General features: G+C 47.1%; 1 protein-coding gene across 4 annotated transcripts in view; it reads left to right on the top strand.

The window, feature by feature from the left end:
* MARCHF3 (membrane associated ring-CH-type finger 3) overlaps positions 1-21,473 on the top strand; it is a 131,771-nt gene that overhangs the window by 92,157 nt on the left and 18,141 nt on the right. For all 4 annotated transcript variants that reach the window (XM_021702222.1, XM_021702221.1, XM_021702223.1 and 1 more), the window contains exons 2-3: positions 4,919-5,162; positions 7,962-8,166. In XM_021702222.1, the coding sequence (XP_021557897.1) occupies positions 4,975-5,162; positions 7,962-8,166 (393 nt within the window). In that variant the 5' untranslated portion in view covers positions 4,919-4,974. The remainder of the gene's footprint in view (positions 1-4,918; positions 5,163-7,961; positions 8,167-21,473) is intronic.

The raw sequence follows: 21,473 nt of genomic DNA, 5'->3' as shown, positions 1-21,473 counted from the left end.
CTGCTCAGCGGGAAAGCCTGCTTCCCCCTCTCCCACTCCCCCTGCTTGTGTTCCCTCTCTCACTGTGTCTCTCTCTGTCAAATAAATAAAATCTTTAAAAAAAAAAAATCTCTGGAATTATGAGGGTCAAATTTGGAGGTCCATGCTTGCTACAGGGTCCCAGCTTGGGACCTGCTCAGTCCGCTTGCTGCCAGGCAGCCTGCTGGACCAGGTCAGTGCGGCTAACACACATACTCTGACGCTCTGATTTTTACCTTTAATCCCCATGGTAATTTGTACATCCCAACAGAGATGCCAGCTTGACAGATCCCTCCCCGAAACAGCCTTGTTGTCCTAAATCTAAGAGATTAAAGTTGACTTGTCACTGAAAATACAGTTCTGATGGAAACAGGCCTGCAAAGGCACTTGGGCGTGGCTTGCACTTTATTTTCTAGCATATTTATCACGTGCTAGATAAGCTAAGATCACGGTGGCTGCTGTAACATACAGACCCAAAGATCTCCAACAGAATAGCAGGTTCTCACCATGTGCCTTCACTAAACGTTTTCACGAACAAGTGAAAACCTATGTTCAGGGATCTGAACAGACAGGGCTGAGGAGAAGGAGGAGAAGTGGATGAACAGGGAAGAAGGTGCCTCCATGCCACCTGCCAGTGGGATGGAGTGGCACAAGGTCAGAGCTCAAGCGTGATCCAGAAGTACAGCGTGGCAGAAGCTCACCAGCCATGGGGGAAGATGGTTTTCAAGGACAGAAAAAAGATGCAGCTCAGCTTACAAAAAGAGCGGGAATGAAGGTTAATGTGGCATTCTCTGCACGTGGCTCAGTCCAGTTCACAAAGCATGTTCACATGTATTATTTGAGGCCTCACCAACACCCTGACCAAGTGGCTCAGGAAGTACTAGTACTTTCATTCCAAATATGCAAGAAATCTCAACCATGGCTGAGAAGCTGAGTGACCCTGAGGAGTGCTGAGCCAAGGTGCAGGCTTGGGGGACCTGCCTCTGAGAACAGAGCTTTCTCCCCTAACTCTGCAATCCTCAGGGAGGTTCCAGGGGCTGCTGGGGCCAGGGGGCAGCAGAGGTGAAGAGAGTCCCCCCAAAATCACCTCCCCAACATCCTCCGGATGTGTCCTCATGGTGCCAGCCATGTTCCCATGGAAATCACTTACCAAAGGCAGACTGTGCAGAAACAAGGCAACGATTAGCTGCAGCCTGGTTGAGTCTTTGCTTTGGTAAAACCTGTACTCTGTCCTTTAAAGGGGTCACAGTTTAACAGACAGGCCTTTTGTATCTTAACAATGGTCTCATCAGGCTTTCATTGAGCCTGTCCCTCCTCTTTTACTGTCTCCCTCTCATCCACCTACTGCCATGCCTTGCGCTGTGCGCAGCCGGACTTGGCCAGTGCCAAATCATGTTTTATTCGCAGCCTCAGAAAGCAATTAGACAAGGAGTCAAGCCTGGCCAACAAAGGACCTGCCCTACCAGTGCAATCTGATGTTTGAGTTTACAGAGACACGCCCCTCCTCCCCACCGGCATTGTGTTTTTGTCCCGAGAAATCCCGAGAGCCGAATTCTTGGGTGAACTGGGAAGACACTCGCCCACAAGAGCAGCAGTGTTGATAAGAAAGCGGTCGAATGGTGCTTGAAATTTTGCAGGAAGATCCGTGGAAGCCCAGTTAGGCTGCAAAGCGACAGCTCAGCTCTTTCTAGCATCCACGCTGTTTTCCCAGGTGGCTCTGAAGGAGACAGGGAAATGCAGCAGGCCATTTGTCACTGCCCCAGGTGCAACATATGCATGCCAATTGGCGCATGCGGCCTGCAGAGGCCCACTCCTGCCCCAGGCCTAGTGCAGGCCTCCAGGCTTCCTTTTGACCGAGACTGGGGAGAACGGTGCTCCCATCTGTCCTCCTCCACCTGAGGACATGAAGAGATCCACTCCTGTGGGGTCGGAACCAACTCAGCCCTTCCCACCATGACCTCAGGTGTCTATGCTCTGCAGTATCCTTTCCACCCCATTTGCAATTCAAGACGTGGTCTTTCAGAAGCATGGGAACTCATCATGGGCATGCCAGGCTTGGTATCTCAAGATGCATGGTAGTTAGCGAATACGCGGGTGTGTTCTTCAGTGAGTGCCAGACCGGAGTGACCCGTCTGGCAGGTCCCAAGTGGGGTTCAGGGCTCTGAAGAGATGGCCCAAGAGGAGGAGGCAAGGTAGAGGAGCGCTCTGTCCCTTTATGCTCACCTCTGTGCCCGGCACCCACTGTGAAGGGAATAAACTGATCAGATAACCTGTGATATCTCTTTTGCCTTTGAGAAGAGAAATGAAATGAAGTCTAGCAACCAGAAGTGAAATTACAGATATAAAATAAGTTTAAAGGGGACTCTACTTCTAGAATTGTTTTAAGGGCATTTTATTGTGGATTTGGGTCATATATTTAGAACTGCTTCCTTTGATGAGAACTTAATCTGGGTTATAAGTGAATGAACTTGGGGACATCGTGTGCCTGAGTGATGTCCCTTCACTAGGGTAGCCTCACTCCTGACAGCCCTGATCTCCTCTTCTGCCTCTGAGCATCCCTTCTCCGCCTCCTTCCCGTTCCATCGAGCACTGGGAGGGAGCATTTGGTGCTGTGAGTTGAAGTTATGCAAAACCCGAAAATAGACTCTCAGAGTGCATCCAGACATAATGATTCTATGCCGTAAGAAGGTCACTGTGTCTGCTTTTCCTGCCAACACACCCCTGGCTCTTAATCTATGGCTGCCTTGTGAAGCAAGAGAGCTGTGCCAGGAAGTTACACTTGGTGACTGGGAGGCATGATGAGAATTTAAAATCATGTCAATGGGGTTTTATAAGAGCAGGCCAGGGGAGGGGGATTAGACAGTTTTAGAAGTCGGATCTTGAACATCCTTTTGTTCTGTGGCCTGAGAGCTACCTTAACTCACTTATTTAAAAAAAAAAAAAAAAAATCTGGCCTCTACTACAAATCAACTCCACCCTGTCAACCCTGCCAGAAATTAGAAAGACATCCACCCCGAAAGTTTACTGTGGTTATCCGAGTGGTGGGATTATGACTGAATTGTGTTGTTTTCCTTGTACTTTTCTGTACTTTCTCTAACATACATTTCTGGCTTTGGCAATGTAAAAAGAAACAAAGAAAGGCAACAAATCCTATTTAAAAAGCAAAACTAAACTAGCTAATTATGCAGTTGTACCTTTGTCTGCTTACTGCCTGGTGGTTGAGAAGCCCACCAGAGTGGTGCCAATGACAGAGCAGAGGCGGCTCTAGCCTGTGTCCCCACATCAGGCCACCGACCAGGGCTGCTGTCCGTAACCGCCTCCCCATGGCCAGGCTCCAAAGGTGTCCCGGCAGAGAGCAGACCACAAACGCGGAGCAGATTGGTGGCAGCCAAGGACAGGAATGGGAACATGCTAGAGCGAGGCCAGCCAGACACCGCAGCAGCAAGGAGGGGAATCCCTTCCCATCCAACTGTCTCCGATGGTCAGGCCTCCCTGACATGCGCGTGTTGGGAGGGAGGGCGTCAGTTCAAGTTCATCTGCAAACACTGTGTTCTCATCCTAAGAATGTCCAGTTGATGCACATTGTTCTGGAAGTCGGGGAGATCCTGTTTGCCAGATCCGGAGGAGTCAAGTACTGTATAATAACTGGGAGAAAGAGCTAGAAGAAAACAATCCTTTGAGGAATTCCAAAAATCCTCCTGGGGTTGTGGGATGGATTTACTTTAATTTGGGGCCTTTAGCATCCAGTCTGCTTATTGATGTGAATTCAGCCCATCAACCAGTCCTGTGTCTCCCTACAGAGCCCAGGCCGTCTTGGGCTCTGTGGAGCTTGAGGTGAGCAGGCTGGGCAGAAACAACTGTATTTCTAAAAGTGAGATGCAGCTCCTATGAGTTTCTATAAAGACCTCTATTTTTCATGCATCACCAACAGACTTACTACTGGATGCAGTGGGTCCACACACCAGTGGGTCTGAATGCTTTGAATCTGAGGTCCAGTTCAAGCCCACACCACCCCGATCAGGGACAGAATTCCTTGCAGGCTATGTGACAGGCTGTATGTCAGGGAATGGATTATTTTTAACAGGCAGTGGAGGTCTCGTCCATCCTCGTTTCTTGCATTCTCCTGTGTGATCCTCTATGATGATGCAGTATTCCACTAACAAAGACTCAATTCTAATGTTTTGATTGTGATGTCCATTAAGAAAAAATGTAACAAGCTCATCCAACTAATCACTTCCCATGAATAACTATTTAAGACAAGGCCAAAATAGGTTAAGTTTTTAAAGGAAGTTAATTGTCAAGATATATTAAGTAGATAATTGTATTATGGGATGCAGATATGGCAGCAGTCAGAAAGGTGGACATTAATTGATTCATTCTGGCCAATATTGTTCTAGAAGCTGCTACTTGGCCAGAGTCTTTTTTTCCCCCCTCTTTCTCTCTGTTTTTAATCTTAGCATCTCAGAATGAAGCTGAATGGAGCATAAATTGCTTACAAGAAAAAAGAGTTGCGAACGGTTTTAATAATGATTCTAGTAACTTTGAGAGAGTGTCAACAAAGACTTATTGCTTCTCTGGCAACAGAGCAGGAGAACTGCTTATCTCCTCTTCAGATCGGGCTCCAGAGCCATCACGCCCTCCCCTCTCCAAGAGCGGGGCTCCGAAATGTTTATGTACACCGACAGGTTCGCTATCTGGCTCATAAGCACGTCCGCTGTTTCCCGTGGGCTCTGTGTGCACGCGCACGTGCGTGCATGACATGGTAACCAGATAATGTGCCATGTCTAGGCTCCCCTTGTTATTTATATTAAATAATGACACGATGAGGTGGGTGGCTTGTAATTCCCCCGTTTTCTGTTAACCACCCTGCCCAAGTAAACTGTTTTCTGATCTCTCCTAGATGGAAATCCTGTATGAATGTGGAAGCCATTAGCCGAGTAATTGCTGTCTGTTACCATGACAACCAGCCGCTGCAGTCACCTGCCTGAAGTGTTGCCAGACTGCACCAGCTCGGCTGCGCCCGTGGTGAAGACCGTGGAGGACTGTGGCAGCCTAGTGACTGGGCAGCCGCAGTATGTCATGCAAGTTTCGGCCAAGGACGGGCAGCTGCTATCAACGGTGGTGCGGACTCTCGCCACCCAGAGGTAGTACCGCTATTAAAATAATTGAATCTGTAATTGATCCGGAAGACTCTCGGTCAGATGGAAACTGCCAGAGGGAACGTAATTAGCGCTCAGGTCTTTTGTGTCAGGTGAGCCGAGGTGCTACCCGAGTTCTCTCATCCTCGCCATTTCTGTAGCGATGGGGCATAAAGCTAAAATTCCCGTTGTTGAGTTTTCCACTTCAGGTCACACGTGCAGAGAGAGCCAGGCAGGGAAAGATCCCACAAGACACAGGGTCGCTTTCCTTGCATTTGTTATGTGGACATTGCTATGGTACGCTCTTGTTGCCAGGCGCTAACAAAGGTGGTCCTTTGTGAGCATGGGAGGAAGGAGGCACCTGATTTCAGGGGACAGAGCCAGAAGTGATTGGACTTGTGGGCACAACTTCTGAAGGGACATTCCTGGTGCTTGTACCAGTCAGTACTGCCTGATGGGAGATCGTCTGGGGCTTCATCCCGGGTGAGTCTCTTCTCTGGCACGTCCCCACTCGGGGGCCTCTTTTGTGGCCCCCTCCTTTGTGCTCCATGGGCCCCCCAACTCCTGATCCTTCCCAACACGCCCTGCCCTATGATTTTTCAAACTGCGACAGCTTGTCTCCCCAAAATGAGGAACCAAAGCAAGGCCAGAGGCTCCGACCAGCCCAGAGATGGCTCGTCCAGGCTGGCTCTTTGTCCCTGGAGGTCTCTCTTGTGCTGTTGCTGTCCAGTGGCAGATTGAGAGCCACGGGCTGCCCGGCCAATACATGCTCTTTGGCTCCTCCAGCTTTCTGTCAGGACAGGTAGGGGCAACTCTGATCAATTAATGTACAGTGCCTATCAACACTGGACCTGTCCTCTGATACCAGCACCACTTCTGACCCAGAAGCTTTAGACCAGTCACTCGCACACTGACTGCTTACCTTGGTCTGAGCAACTCAACCAAACCCTACGGGAGAGATCCAGGCCCACACGCACCTGCAGCAGGACTGTTGGCAGCACCACCACATTTTCTGTCACCCCAGCCTGGACCTGGTGGCCACCAGACATGGACTCACACCCTCATGCATCTTGCGAACGCTGCCCACGCATCTTCTGCTGCCGATCAGTGCAGCTCTCGCTAAGGGGTCACGTAGAAAAAAGTCAATATGTATTCTCCCACCTCTCGAAAAGCTTCTAACAACTGGTTAGGACTCAGAATATGACACGGCGATGAGCATCATTGCTCATCTGTGAACTGAGACAGGTCACTGTGTGTGCACCCGTCACCCTGGCAGCCTTCACACACCTTGTTTAATCAGGAAGAACAGGCTACAGAGCTAAGATGACTTAGACCTGTGAGCCAGGGCGTGTGTGTGCGTGTGCACGTGCTCACACGCACATGCATCAGGTGTTTTCACATGTTTACGTGGTCATGTAAACCAGATGATTTTCGACTTTCACATGCATTTGGCTCAGTGGGAATGAAGGAGCCAGGAATAGTCAGAGAAAAAAAGTCAACTCCTTCAACTTTCTTCTCCCAGCCCTGAGTGGGTCCCCCTTCTGGGCAAGTAGGAAGGAAGTCTTTTCCTCTTTTAATCCCCCTTTAGCCTTCACTCTTTCCCAGGATCATCCCAGAAAGGCCCTTGGGAAACAGCAGTGCTTCCATGCCAGGTAGAGGGGCTGTCCCCAGGTGGGCACATACAGTGATAACATAGTTTAAAACTGAGTGCCCAATAAAGGACAATATGAGAAGCGATACACAATAATGTCGATCAGAAAGGAGTGGTCCTTTCCCGAGACACAGTATGCACGGGGAGCTGAGGCCATCTTAGTTTGAGCCCTTCATTGTCCACTAACTTCCCTGATGAGCGCTACATCATTGTGACTTTCCCTGACCTGAGTTTTCCTGTAAGTGAAAATAGTCACCATTAACGACACATTTACTACATGCTGGTCCTTATTGTAAGCTTCGGATTTGGACCATCTTTTCTCATCCTTATGTCACCTTTGAGGAAGGCACCATCCTTTGCCCCTGTTTTAGAGAGGACAAAACTAAAGTACAGAGTGATGACGTTACTTGAACCAAGTTAGCCAAATGGGAGGCAGCAGACCTGGGGTTCAGAGCCTGCCTCATCAACTACTACGCCGTGTGCCTCATGGAAAGTGCAGGGCTGGCTTTTCTTTCCAGATTAATGGCAGAGCTCTGGACTGAGGCCGCCTCCCTAGGACATAGTCATTACTTGCATTCGGTGTACTATCCTTAGTGTCCTCGGGAAGCTCAAAGGATCACCTGTCCCTCAGCTCGGTACTCTGGCTTAGACAACACTTCTGTGTTATGGCTCAAGACTTGGCTGCCAGTTAACTTGCCTCCCCTCACTGTCCTACCCTAATGAAAGGAGAAATGAAAAGAACCTCTGAGTATTTGAAAGTGTCCTGGTTTGATTCAAAAGGCACAATTTGTCTAGAAACTGCAGGTGATGTCATTTCAAAACAATTTCTGTTTTTAATGGTGAGGAATTGTTCTTATTTCTTGATTGGTAGTTTGCCTGAACAACATCCACGTCCAAGACAACAATAACATGCTGCTCACTTTCACCCACTTTCAGCCCTGGGCCACCCCCCTCCTTCTGTATATTGTCAAAAGGAGGTGTCTGAGGACCCCGGCCCGCCCCGGCCTCCACGACCGTGTACACAGAGTGTCCATCCAGGGTGTTAAAGCAGGTGTCTGCCTGAGGAAGGTCTGAAGGACACAGAGCCAGAGGACCATCCTCGTGGCGACGGTTTCGGGCCTGGTGACCAGCAGATGCCCCTCCTTCTCTTGCAGCCCCTTCAATGACCGGCCGATGTGCAGGATCTGCCATGAGGGCAGCAGCCAAGAGGACTTGCTCTCCCCCTGCGAATGCACGGGGACCTTGGGGACAATTCATCGGAGCTGCCTGGAGCACTGGCTGTCGTCCTCAAACACCAGCTACTGTGAACTCTGCCACTTCAGGTTTGCAGTCGAGCGCAAACCCAGGCCGTTAGTGGAGGTCAGTCACTGGGGCACGTCCTGAAAACTTAGCTCTAATGAGCAAATGATGTCTGCTTTTATGCCCGGATCACAAACCTGGTGCAGCTCAGTGAAGCACAGCAATAGCAGTGTGCATGAGTGTGAGTGAGTGTGCGTGAGTGTGTGTGGGTGCATGAGTGTGCGTGTGTGTGTGTGAGAGACACAGAAACAGTTCACATGCTCGCTCTGAAGCCAGCAGTAGAAAGGTGATCTCCACGAGGAGACAGGAGAGTGGGGAAGTTGACAGAGCTGCTTCCCCTTTTTCCATCCCTACCAAATGGAACAAAGAGATCCAACACTCTCTCTTTGCACACCATCTGCCCAATTTGAAGCAACAGGTAAGTGGGCATTTGGGTTGCGTAGCCTGAGAGGTCTCTGTGAAAAAATAGAGGTGCACGGGATAATGGATGCTAACTTACTCTTCTGGGGTCTGAGTAAGTTCCATGACCTTAGGTAAGTAATTTTACCTCTTGAAATTACTATGAAGCTTAAATGAGGTAAGATTTCTAAAGCACTTAGACTACCAAGTACATATCCAAGTGTTTGAATTAAAAAAAAAAAAAAATCTCTCTTAGGAAATTATACACAAGCTTTTTTCAGCTAATAACCTAGCACTGGAATCTCTTTTCTTTAAAAGGCAGGCATTTCAACCCAGCCATTAAAATGGCAGGACACTCTTTCATATTTTAGGAGCCACACATTTCTCCTTTAGACCAAAGGTCTAGTCCTGTATTAGCTAGAAGCAGCGGAAAATATCATTGGACTATTTTGCCCTCTCTCCTACCCTCAATTTCTACTAGTCAATTAAAAATTGGATGTTAGCAACAATAAATATTCTAATATATTATGAGCCAGAGATAACCTTTGAAAGAGACCGAGACCAAGATTATGGGCCTCTAATCCAGACCCACTGATAACCTCCCCCTTCCTTCAGCAGCTGACCCAGCAGAGCTTTGGCATTAAACTAAAGCTAGAAATCAAGACGCCCTTCTTGGAGACTTTAAAACAGGACGTTAGCACTTTGGCACTTACGGCTCTGGAGAGCTCTGCATATACCTGCTCTCCTGTTTGACCTTGAAAATTTAATCAGGACCTGTAAACTGGGGCCTATTTTAGCTATGACATACTTGCCAAATGGCACGAGATTTATTTGACTTGCCTCAGTACACCTTCTGCTTTAAGACTCTGGATCGAGTGACCTCTTAATTTAGCAGTCTTGCTGCTTGACATCCACTATCAGAAATTCCTATTTTAATCTGGCCCCACGCCACATTCCCTGGGATTTACATTTCAGAACTTCTCTGCAGAGGTGGGGGCCGGGGGCGGGGTGAGTATAATTAAACAATAAACAAGGGAGGCGAATATTTCTCAAGCCCAAAGGCGAAAGTGAAAAAGAAGCCTATTTCTCCTCTCCAGAAATTTCTGGAACCTCCCCAAGTTGATATTGCACCTTCTCCAGGGAAGCTAGCTTCCCGGAGTAAAAACAAAACAAAACAAAAAAACAAAAACACAACTCTGCTTTAAAAGGGCTACAATCCAGTGGTCTTCACTGGTATCTCCCCAGTAAAGAAGACTCTTATTTTTGCTTGGTAAAAATCCCAGTGTGTGTGTGTGTGTGTGTGTGTGTGTGTGCGTGCGCACGCACATGTGTGTGCTCACATGCACGTGTGTGTGCTCACATGCACATGTCGGTTTTGTCCAACTAACGTGCCTGTGTCGAATCATCCAGTGAACCCCTTCCATCGCGGAGAGGAAAACATGCACCCACACACAGAGGTTCTTCAAAGTTGCCTATGCTTGGCCACAGACTCTGGGATCTTAGGCAGCCAACGTTACACAAGGAATCGAGGCAAATGACCTTGAGAATGTGTGAGGTGCTCTGTAAGATTTAGGGCCTCGCCTACAAAAACTTCGCCCAAACGGTCACCGGTGGTGAAATTTTCATTGCACAAATGGAATGTGACATTTTTCAGAGTTAATGATGATTGAACAAGTTGAAAGTGAAAGGCAAACCTTCTCAAGCCGGGGGAGGCTGGCCGTTTGATCATCCCATGGCGAAATGAACTTGCTGTTTGACCACAAGCAATAAAAAGAAGTTGTCTTTGGTTTCTCAGCTGGAGGACAAATGAGAACCAGGTGCAGGCAGATTTTTCAACAAATGACATTACTAATTGACTTTTCTACTCTTACCAAAAGGCAGGTTTATTCACACTGAGCTTTGCTTCATATTTTTATCTCGAGATAACCAAGCATCTTTTTTGGAAAATCAGCAAAACCCGCCTATTTGGGTTAAGCATTGGGAGTATTGTTACTTTATTTCTCATTTGTACTCTTTCAGTTGCTTTAGTCATTACTGTATCTACCAGTTAGATCTGCCTTCTCATTAAAATTCTATAACTTTGAATTTCAAAATCAATATGACAATAATAGCTTCTTGTTTGCCAGAGGAAGTGGTTGAAAAAGTCATTTATAAATGTTATTTGTCATTAACCCAGGTGTTAACATTGGTCAGAATCACTGCCACACCTCAAATTCCCTCTGTTCAGGAAACTCCCCCAGTCCTTCATCCAACATAGCCCTAATCCTCCTGATCACCACCGTTGGGAAGACACTGCCCCATTCCTTCCTTTCTTGCACTCTCTGCGGCCAGCAGCTGGGTGTTCATTTTTCATAGATCAGAAACCCAGAGTTTCTGTCTACAAGTTTCTACTCATAATGGCCCAATCAGTGGACCAGTTTGTATTAGCACCTCCAACATGGACACCACGTCCTCACTTAACCAGTGTCCATCTGTGAGACATAGCTCAGGTTCTCAGAGCTGCAACAGGGGGAGAGTGAGCTAGGGGCTCTCCATGATATCCTTAGTGTCTGTAAATACTTGCAAAAAATACGTTCCACACTTAAAATGAGGACATTCTCGATATGTGATTTATACCTCGATAATATGATTTTGTGTGTGCCTATCTACGAACCTACCTGCCTCCATGGGGAGACTAAATCATTTAGTGTCCTCTGGTAAATTAATTGGCAATTTTATATCCTAAATTTTTTTTTTTTTTTTTTGCTGCTAAGTAAGCCAGTGTAACAAGGGCTAGTTTCAACCCAAGAGAGCTACTTTGTGATCATCGGTTTATTCAGATGTGGGTGAATTTCCTCTAGTCCAGCTTATGTAAATCTCTTAAGGTCTGTGTCAGTCAGGCAAAGCTTGACAGAGAAGTATTCACACCATATGTAGCAAAAAGGAAGAGCGGATACAACACACATACATCTCACACCTCCACGGACAGCACTTCTCTCCTCTGAAGCCGATGTCTTTTTCATTGATGATGGAAAATTTACCCAGTAGCAATTTGTCAGATAAATTATCCCCAAGAATAATGACCTGGTAGAACGCAGTAAATAGACATCCACTAACCATAAAAGGATTCGCCGAATGACCAGCCTGGGTGGTTTTATGGGCTCCTTCCTGCTCATTTTCAGTTTTCCTCATCTCTCTCTGTAAATTGAACTCTGATACCATTCTTTTATAACAAAGGGAAAAATACAGAAAACCAATAAAAGTAGCATGATGCGTTCCCCAAAATGTGTGCCTTGACTCCCTCTTCCCGCGGTGATTGCATATCTGATGGAGCAGTTTGCCAAGGAAACGCATCTTATTATGTGCAAACATCGTGCTTGCAACATGAGTTTCCACTGATGGGAGTATCTGGCACTGGGCTTTCCTAAGACATGTATCAGTAACACCCACCCTGGCCCGGGAGACTTATGAAGTAATAGATCAGCTCAGCACCGTCCTGATTAAAATGAAATAGCCAGGAAATGGTGCAAAACTGGGGGGAGATCTTCCTAAGATCTGCTCTTCCTCTGATCGGGGAGACATGGTGATTTTTCACAGAGGGAGTGATTAGGTTTCCACATTCCTAGTTCCTTTACACAGACCCAGCTGATTGATAAGAATGGTAGGAACAATTTAAAAGCTGTTCCCTGTGACTCAGAGGTTTAGCTAAACTGAAACTGAGAATGTTTTCACACATATCAGTTACTCAGAATAATGGGATGTAAAGCGAGAGAGAGGAGGATTAAGGGTTTTTTTTCCCTAAACTTTTTATTTATTATATATATATATATATATATATATATATATATATATATTTTAAGTCTCTAGAGGAAAATGTTTCTAAAGTGTGCCCTAGATTCAGTGTAATCTCCAGCTACACAGCAGGAAGCCGAGCTGAACTGCTGTGGGGAAACCACTTTGTACCTTGGCATTTGCTATTTAATAGATTTAAGACTTCCCTCAAACCCTCTTAATAACTATGTATCAGGCTTAGGTAGCGACATTGCTTGGCTCTTATTATAGTGGGTTTGGTTTGGCTCTGATTTTTAATATATCCATTTAAGTAAAAACATGGTTTTTTGGTTTCGGAGCAGGCAAATTCCTCTCAGCAAACCCCTGTAGCATCAGGGTATTGATATAAAGGGATTCAAGGAGCTTCCCAGGCGTGCATACCACGTATTCCATTCCTCGAAGGCAGGCAGGCAAGTTCCCCACTTCACGCCAACTCATGAGCGCAGCCTAGTAAGGAAGGGAGCGGGACCATGATCCCAGCATGGGATAGGCAATCCAGAAGCACCTGCTCATTAAGTCAGTGCATGAATGGACAACCTCCCTCCCCCCAGCTGCAAACTGTATATCGTACTTTGTGCCTGTGGCTGTAAATCTAAGAAGCTGACACCATGGCCTTACGGTTCAAGCCAGACACGGCTAGACGAGGTCTTCCAGGAGACACACCAGTGACCCAGCTTTGAGCCACACAGCACAAAGGAGATTCTGACCAAGCCCGGCCCCCACTCACTCGCCTGTCCTCCGTCAGGTTTGGCAGAGGGCAGGGGATTGCAGCCCTGTGGGCACACCAAGCAGTGAGGAGAAAACACACACTCCAGGACCCCGCAGGAAACCTCTGGCCCAAGTTAGAAAAGTGTGGTTGGGAGTAGCGCAGATGGGGCCGAATCAGAAAGATTCGGGCCCAGCTAGCCTCTGCCAAGCTTTTAGGAGGAATCCAGGCACTATACAAACAGGGCACCGTAGTTCTGGGTAGAAAAGCTCATATTGAACATTCGTTAGATGAAGACACAGGTTTACCATGGTTCCGTGAGGCCAGACTCCCTCGGCGAGAAAGAAGTAAGAAAGTCTCATGCGCTGCTCTCGGCTTCTCCCTCCTATTCCGGGTCCTGTTCCGGAGGGACGAAATGGAAAAGGTCACCCCCTGGCGTCTGTAGAGTAGGGTGGGAGGGCTTTGGCTGAAACCACCAGGAGCTCCCACTTCTCCCTCTCACACCCAGGCTGACTGCCACCACCTGAGCTCAGGGCCGGTGAGCACAGGTTCCTCTCGCTCTGCCCCCAGGCTCCCTGGTCCCTCCCAACCGGAGGCAGCCCTCTGACCTGCTCCAGGCGAGGCTACAGCCTCACAAAGCGGAGGAAGGACTTGCAGCATGAAAGACAAAGAGAGGGGAGTGTGTTGAGGAAGCTTGCATGTCTAAGTTGTGGATAGCACAGCCTCCAGCTGAGTGAAATCCTTGCTGGTGACTTTGCCAAGCAGGTCTTAACATGCCAACTCTGGCCACTGGCTTGTAACTGTAGTATATCCCACACTGGACTGGCCGCCCATGGCCTGCAGTGAGAGCTTGGACAAGTCACTTCTCTTTATGCGTTAGCTCCTCACCAGCCAAGTAAAGCAGAGCTCACAAACTGGCTTGCTCACTCATGCACACAGGTGTGCTTTTTGCTTCAACACTTTTTAAAATTTTTTTTTTAATTTTTAAAGATTTTATCCATTTTTATTAGAGAGAGAGAAAGAGAGAGCATGAGCGGGGGGGGGGGGGGGGGGGGGGGGGGGGCAGAGGAGAAGCAGACTCCTCGCTGAGCAGGGAGCCCGATGCGGGACTCGATCCCAGGACCCTGGGATCATGACCTGAGCTGAAGGCAGACGCTTAACCGACTGAGCCACCCAGGCGCCCCTATCCATTTATATTTATTTTACGGTAACCTTGTGTCCTCCACCCGTAGTTGTTCTGTCTTGAATTTTCATCTTGGTTCTGGTGGCTAATTTGGCAGTCGCTCCGTTACTTAAAGCTTAGTTACAAAGAAGGTGTTTTAAGGTGTCTATTAAATTCACAGCTTGCTTCATTAAAAATCGCTTCATTAAAAAAGCAAGCCAACCGAAGTGTTCCCATGGCCGTGCCAGATGGAAGGGAGCTCACTGCTTGTTGCCTGTGCTTTCAGCCCATCCACTGCTGGTACAGGATTAATTTGGAGGGAAAATCCAGTTCCGTGCATAGAAAGAATTACATGACCAGATTCTATTATTTTAAATTGTACTGAACTTGGGTTGCAATACAAATTAGAATCCATGTTCGGAAGAGGACCTTTGGCAGTCTAGCAGGGCTCCCTTCCGCTGGCTCGCTGAGGATGCAAAGACGCAAAACGCCAAGAGTTGCTTCACCCAACTTTTAAAATTTCATTCTGTATTTTAAAAAATACAAAGGAGGGGGCGCCTGGTGGCTTAGCCAGTTAAGTGTCCGACTCTTGATTTCGGCTCAGGTCATGATCTCAGGGTCGTGGGATCGAGCCCCCGCATCGGGCTCTGTGCTCAACGTAGTCTGCTTGTCCGCTGTCCCTCAGCTCCTCGCTCCCCCCGCGCTTGCTCTCTCTCAAAAACAATAAAATAAATTAAAAATGCAAAGGAGGATGAAGAATAATGTCTCAAACAGGTGCATCTCCACCACCTAGAATTAACAAACCTTAGCATCTTGTGAGCGACAGACCTTTCCAAGGAACAATGTCTTTGTGGAGACAGACAGAAAACGGCTGTAGTCTTCACTAATTCACCCACAGATGTTCTCTCATACAGGAGAAAACTGAGCCGGGTTTTCCTTAAGCCCATCTGGGCCAAGAATAAGAGGCAGTAAACAAAATGAGACCAATAATCCTGCAAGATTCCGGACGCTTTTAGCTAACTCCCAGTGTAAGAACAAATAGGACGGCGAGCATGGCCACCGAGAGGTCCACTTCTTGAAGGGCAGGCAATTAGAAGCTATTATGTGGGAGTTAGGGGTGGCGATAGTGGAGGTGAAACTGTCCCTGGGCAACTGGCAGGAGAGCTTTGTAAAGCGGAGTCTGAGAGAGGAGCGTTGCTGTGTCATCGAATGACCAAAGCTGGAAATCGTCTTTCCCTAAGTCCTGCCACCGGCACTGCCCTGTGCAGGTACAACGTTTCAGGTTGAAAAGAAGGGAGACATTGATTACAGATTTCAGATGCAGCGTTACAGACTCTGCATACGGCCCCCCACTGGGGGCTTCCGCCACCCTTCCCCTTGCCTCTTCAGTTTTGTGTCAATAGCCGGCACTTTTAACTCCAGAGAAAGAATACACATTATTAAACAAATAATGGCGTGAAATATTGCAAGCAGTACATGATTATAGTTAAACCCTGCCTAATGAACAGTTGTATTCGAACGAGCAAAGCCGAGAAGTGTCTTCACTTAGGCAGTGGGAAATCAGTGGCTGTTCAGTCGCAGAGTGATTCGCTATATGCCTGTTTACAGGAGAAACTTCGTTTTCCAGAAGAGGCACAGATCTTGACGTGACCCCCAAATCCAGGGGCAAATGCTTAATTTCACTTTGCGTCCACCTATTTGTAGCCTCAAGATTTCACATCCCAAAGGGTTTTTCTTCTTAAGTTGTTTACCCATTTCCTAGGCAAAAGAGAACTTATATGAGCATCCTGTAGTGCTCATATAACCATCTGATTCCCATGCCTCGGTCCTCATACGGATACTATCCCATTTTGTAAGTAAAGAAGCTGAGACTTTGAGATGGTAAGTCACTCTTCAGAGATCTCAAGTACTTTCAGCCGCAGGGCTAGTAGGTGGAGAAGGCAGAAGAACCCAGGTCTCCATGACCCCCTTAGTCCTTGATGTTCCCAACCATACCTGGCCTCTTCCATCCTGGCTCGAAAGTACTTCTTTTCTTTTTCTTTTTCTTTTGTTAAGATTTTATTTATGTATTTGACAGAGGGAGGGAGAGAGAACACGCACAAGCAGGGGGAGAGGCAGGCAGAAGGAGAGGGAGAAGCAGACTACCCACTGAGCAGGGAGCCCGATGTGGGACTCGATCCCAGGATCATGACCTGAGCCAAAGGCAGACGCTTAACCGACTGAGCCACCCAGGCGCCCCAGAAGTACTTCTTTTCGCTTGTTCGTTGACATGGACGCACACAAGCACTCACTGAGCCAAGGGCTTCTCCACCCATAGCCAGCCTTCCTAAGAGACTAGATGTACCGATGATTAAAGCCCTGATCTCCTCTTCACACTGAATTCGCCTGTTAAACCTAAAGCTGCTAGTTAAGGGGGTGGGAGAATGAATGGGCAGAGCACAGGATTTTTAAGGCAGTGAACCTACTCTGAACAATGGTGGATACATGTCATTTTGCATTTGTGCAAGCCCATAAAATTACAGTATTAAGAGCGAACCCTAACAAACTCTGGACCCTGGCCACTAATGACGTGTCAGTAGAGGTGCATCGACTGTAACAAATGCACCACTCTGGTGGGGATGTTGAGAATGGGGGAGTCTCTGCAGCTGTGCGGGTAGGGGGCATATGGGAACTCAATTTTGCTATGAACCTAAAATTGCTCTTAAAAATAAAGTCTGTCTGGGGCGCCTGGGTGGCTCCATCTGTTCAGCATCTGCCTTCAGCTCTGGTCTTGATCCCAAGGTCCTAGGATCGAGCCCTGTGTCGGGCTCCCTGCTCAGTGGGGAGTCTGCTTCTCCTTCTCCCTCTTCTTTTGCCCCTCCTCCCCCAGCTCATGTTCGCTCTCTCGCGCACGCATTCTCTCTCTCAAATAAATAGTCTAAAAAATTAAAGTATTGAAAGAAACCACACAGACTTGAGCTGGGTCGGATTGAGAGTGGGATAGTGGACTGGCATTGCTTCTCTGTGCCCCTTCCCGCTCCCCCCCCCCACCCCCGCCCCAAGTCCGAGGTAGCCCAAGCTCTTAGTTACGGCAGCCTGGTAGGAGCTGAAGAGGTCGTTCATTTCCAAGGACATTACACACCCTTTCTTTGTTTCTTCTCATCTAGTTACTCCTTCTCCACATTTGAGTCTTCATTTTACTGAGTCATTTGGTCCCCAGTTTCTTCCGAGATTTCCCCTCAGGGAGAGATATCATTAGAAAGCCCCACAAACGCAATAGTGTTAAGAGCCTTTCCCCTCCTTTCATGAACGGCTGTGAAGGCTAATCACTCATAATGTGGCTGTCCGCATTTGTGATGTAAACTTCTTTAAGGACTGTCCTCTAGATCTTTCAAGTTGGTAAAACTGGTTTTGCAACGCGCACGAAGGAAAACACTGGCTTTTCTCTTGAATTACTGGCATAACTGCCTCATTTCTTTGCTTCCCTTGCTTCCCTTTTGTGACAGGTGCAGCAGATTTGGGGGAAGATAAGAAAGACCCTATCGGTTCTGGTGCCTTGGCTTCTCCCTCCTTCATCTTTCACTAACTGTGTCTTTCTGTCCCTCATCAGCTGCCTGCCTGCATGCTCTCAGACAGGACCCTGTGATATCATCTGATAAAATTTCTTTGCAATCCATTATTACAGAGTTAGAGGGATAGATTTACACCGCAACGGACGTGCGAGAGGAAAGTTAGGATTGTATGTGTATAATGTGAGGGAGAGAGAAAACTCATCTGGAGCTTCTAGTTCACTGAAAAATGGGTTTAATTCTTAGGTACACCACTTAGGAAAATGTATAAAAATCTGCTTGTGAAGATTGAGTTCAGATTAAAAGAAGAAAAGGAAATATTTTCTACTCATTACTTGACCATTACTTCGCCTCCAGCAATGCTATTAGAAACAGGAGGTTGGAATAGACAGTGAGGTTCAAAATCTTCTGGGGTGCGGAGGGAAAATGGCTAATATAGCATATATGAAATGCTGGCAAGTGGCTGCAGCAGGAACATTGTAAAATAGGATTTATAGGCATTTAAGGACTTTTATCTGGGAAGAATTAGTAAAAGCAGAAATTGGGAGATGAAGGGAAAATATCCACCGTCCTAGAAAACAATGCCTCCACTCCTATTTTCCTACATCCAAAGGCTCGATCGTTGCATGAAAAGTGGGAGATTCCGGGAGAAAAGGCATCAGAGACGGGAGGAATAAAATCGCTCTAATGTTTTTCTGAACACCGACCTATCTGCTTAAAGTCTCCGACTCTAATGTTGAAACCCAGAAGTCATCCATACACCAAAATATACACACACTTTCAGCTCTTTGGGAGACATACCTGCAGATACATACCTGAGAAATAACCCAGTTAGATGAAGATGTGGCCAGGCAAAAGGAACACCAATCAAAATTCACGCTGGGTGGAAGGGTTCTTTAGCGGAATCTACAAGACACTTCGAAGTGTTTTTACCAACGGGCTTTTCCAGTCTCAGATTTGTTAAGCGGCTTTATTGAGATTTAATTCATGTATCATACAGTTCCCCCACTTAAAGTGTACGGTTTGGTGACACCTAGCGTATTCACAGAGGTGTGTGATCATCACCACCATCTCCTGTAGGACATTTTCATCACTGAAAAAAGAAACCTCCTACTTCAGCCTTCACTCCCTGGTCCTCCCCCTGCTGCTACCTCCAGCCCTGGGCAACCACTAATCTGTTTTATATCTTTATGGATTTGCCTATAAATGGAACCGTACAATACGTGGTCCTTTGTGATCGGCTTGCTTCACTTAGTGTAACGTTTGTAAGGTCTAGTCTCAGATTTTGCAGAAAACGTATCTTAATCTTCCTGGCTATTATTTTATGTATTCTTGATCCCTTCCCAATACCCTCCTTAATATACAACTCCTACTAGTTATCACGGACTGAGTGCTTGCCCTGCGCCCCTGTTCTGGACACTCGACATTCTATTTGTGTCTCCATTTTAGAAAAGAGGACACTGGTACAGAGATGTCAGTGGCTCTTTTTCCTCTTCAAGTGTTGCCCCTTCCCTATCACAGTTTATGAGCTGAAACCCCGTTCATTTTTTTTCTATTTTATTGTATGGAAATCATATGCACATTGATTTTTTTTTTTATATTGTCTGAATGCTTTCCATCTTCGCTCAGTGTGAGTCCTTTTCTTCCTTTAAGCCCATTAATTTAATTTGGTTGCTTTCGTGGCTCTGCTGTCCTGCAGCCATACAATTAATTTTTTAAATATCACATTTTGTGCCCTAGGTTAATTTTTTTTTAAAACCAGCATCTAAGGAGAAATTAAGGATTCTCGGACACAGTCAAATCCTACTTCTGCCCCCATTCTTAAATTTTTCAAAGCTCAGAAAGGTGACCTGAACCAAGCAGTGTCTCAAGACAATTTAAGGAAATACTCTAGAACTGTGTTTATTCCCCTCAGATCTGTTTGAGAAGCTGATAAAAGCTTGAACTCTCTCCCCTGAAAGGCGCAGACATCTGGTGTTCAAATACAGTCTCCAAGGGCTCTCAGGTTTTCCAAAGCTCTGCACCTTAGTCAAGGACCCCTGATCTGGAAAGACAGTTATGTAAATGGCGAGGGAACATGTAAGTTTTCCAAAAGTGTCTCCTGCCCCCTTACAATGTTTTGCACATGAGAAGTAAGGAAAATTTCTCAACACTTCGCGGCAAATTCCCTCTTCCCTGAGGAGGCCGCATTATAATTCTTTGGGTGCCACAGTCGTGCATATGGTTTGCTAGTCTTGAAGGGAGAGCTAGTGATTTAGTTATGCGCTGGGCTAGTTATTAACTCAGCTTCTTCCATGCTTGGCTTGGTTCTGCATGGGGACCTACTCGGGGCACATGTCTCCAGATCACTCAAGCTAAAAATGTCCGTATGTCTCCCAGCTGGACTGGAGCTTTCCCACAGACAGCACCTGTGTTCATCCAGCCGGACTCCTGCTTGCCCTGTTATAAATGCCAGTCCTTGATGTCGTGACCCATGTCATTTGAACTGCCCCTTAAGAATGTCTTCCCTGAAGACAGCTCTGTGAGCCTTGTAGCAAAATGGTCCCTAAACAGTGACCCTAATCAAGAGAAGCAATGCCATCAAATACCACCACGGCATAGTTCTGCCTAGCATTCTGATACTCAGGGCCCTGTACCCAATGAAGGGTGTCCCAAAAGTCCAGGGGAGCAATAAAGACAGGTGGTTGAGTTGGCCTGGACAGAAAGACGGAGACTCTCTAATCTAGATGTGAGGAGGCTTGGGAAGGACACGTCCGAAATCTTGAAAATCATGAACAGCTTCGACAGTGAGCCCATGGAGTGGGTAGCACCATCCAAATGGCTTACGGGCTAGGGGGCTACCACTGAAATTTGAGGACAGGGAGATTTAAAAATAAAAAGGTATCAGCAAATACTGCAGCACAGGGACTTAGGCCACTGCCTGAAGTGGAGCCTTGAGAGATTCCAGATCCAGTCATTGCTAGGAGGTACCTCATGTCAGCAAGGTCAGCTGGGCCATCTTGTCTATTTGGGATCCTTTTTGGCAGTAGGTGGCCCTGGTGAGACTGCCTCTTCTGTCCTCCATCCTGCACGTGCTCCATGTTTCACTGCAACCCTTCCCCCACACTCCGCTCGAGGAGGAGGGAGGGGTGGGAGGGGGGTGCTCACACTCATATCGTTACTCTACCTCTGAGGGACACCGATTTTTTAAATATCCCATTTTGAGGACCTGGCTGTGAATTTGATTTCTCTCTCTATATATTCCTTTAAACATCCCCAGTGACCAAAACAGAGATTTATTATCCTTATTCCTATTATTCATCAGAATCTCCTCTTTGGTCCAGGGTTCCAGTTGGGGCTCTTACTTGGTACACTGTCCTGGCACTTTTTGCCCCGTGATCCTGGCCTTCTGCTGGAAATAATTATTCAAAGCTTCAGAAACCTGGGGTCCAACAGCAGGCCAGCAGAGGGGGTGTCAGGTGCCAGCCGGGGGCCCCATAAGAGCCAAATGAAGCAGGGCTCAGGGACCTGGGGCTGCTGGTGGCATCCTGTTGATAACAGACTACATGGTATGATGCCATTACCTCCCAGAGCAAATCATTTCTATTTTTGGCACGATGCATGCCAATTATCAATTTCTTCTGGAAATTTCTGTTTCCTTGCCCTCTAGCCTCCCTTCTTCATCTCCTCTTCTTACGTCTCTGGCTTTCCACTGATCACATATGCCACATAATTCTGCAGCATCCTTCCATATTTTGGATAA

This window comes from Neomonachus schauinslandi, chromosome 7, assembly GCF_002201575.2.
Source record: "Neomonachus schauinslandi chromosome 7, ASM220157v2, whole genome shotgun sequence".
NCBI lineage: Eukaryota > Metazoa > Chordata > Mammalia > Carnivora > Phocidae > Neomonachus > Neomonachus schauinslandi.
This window is presented reverse-complemented; position numbering and strand designations above follow the sequence as displayed.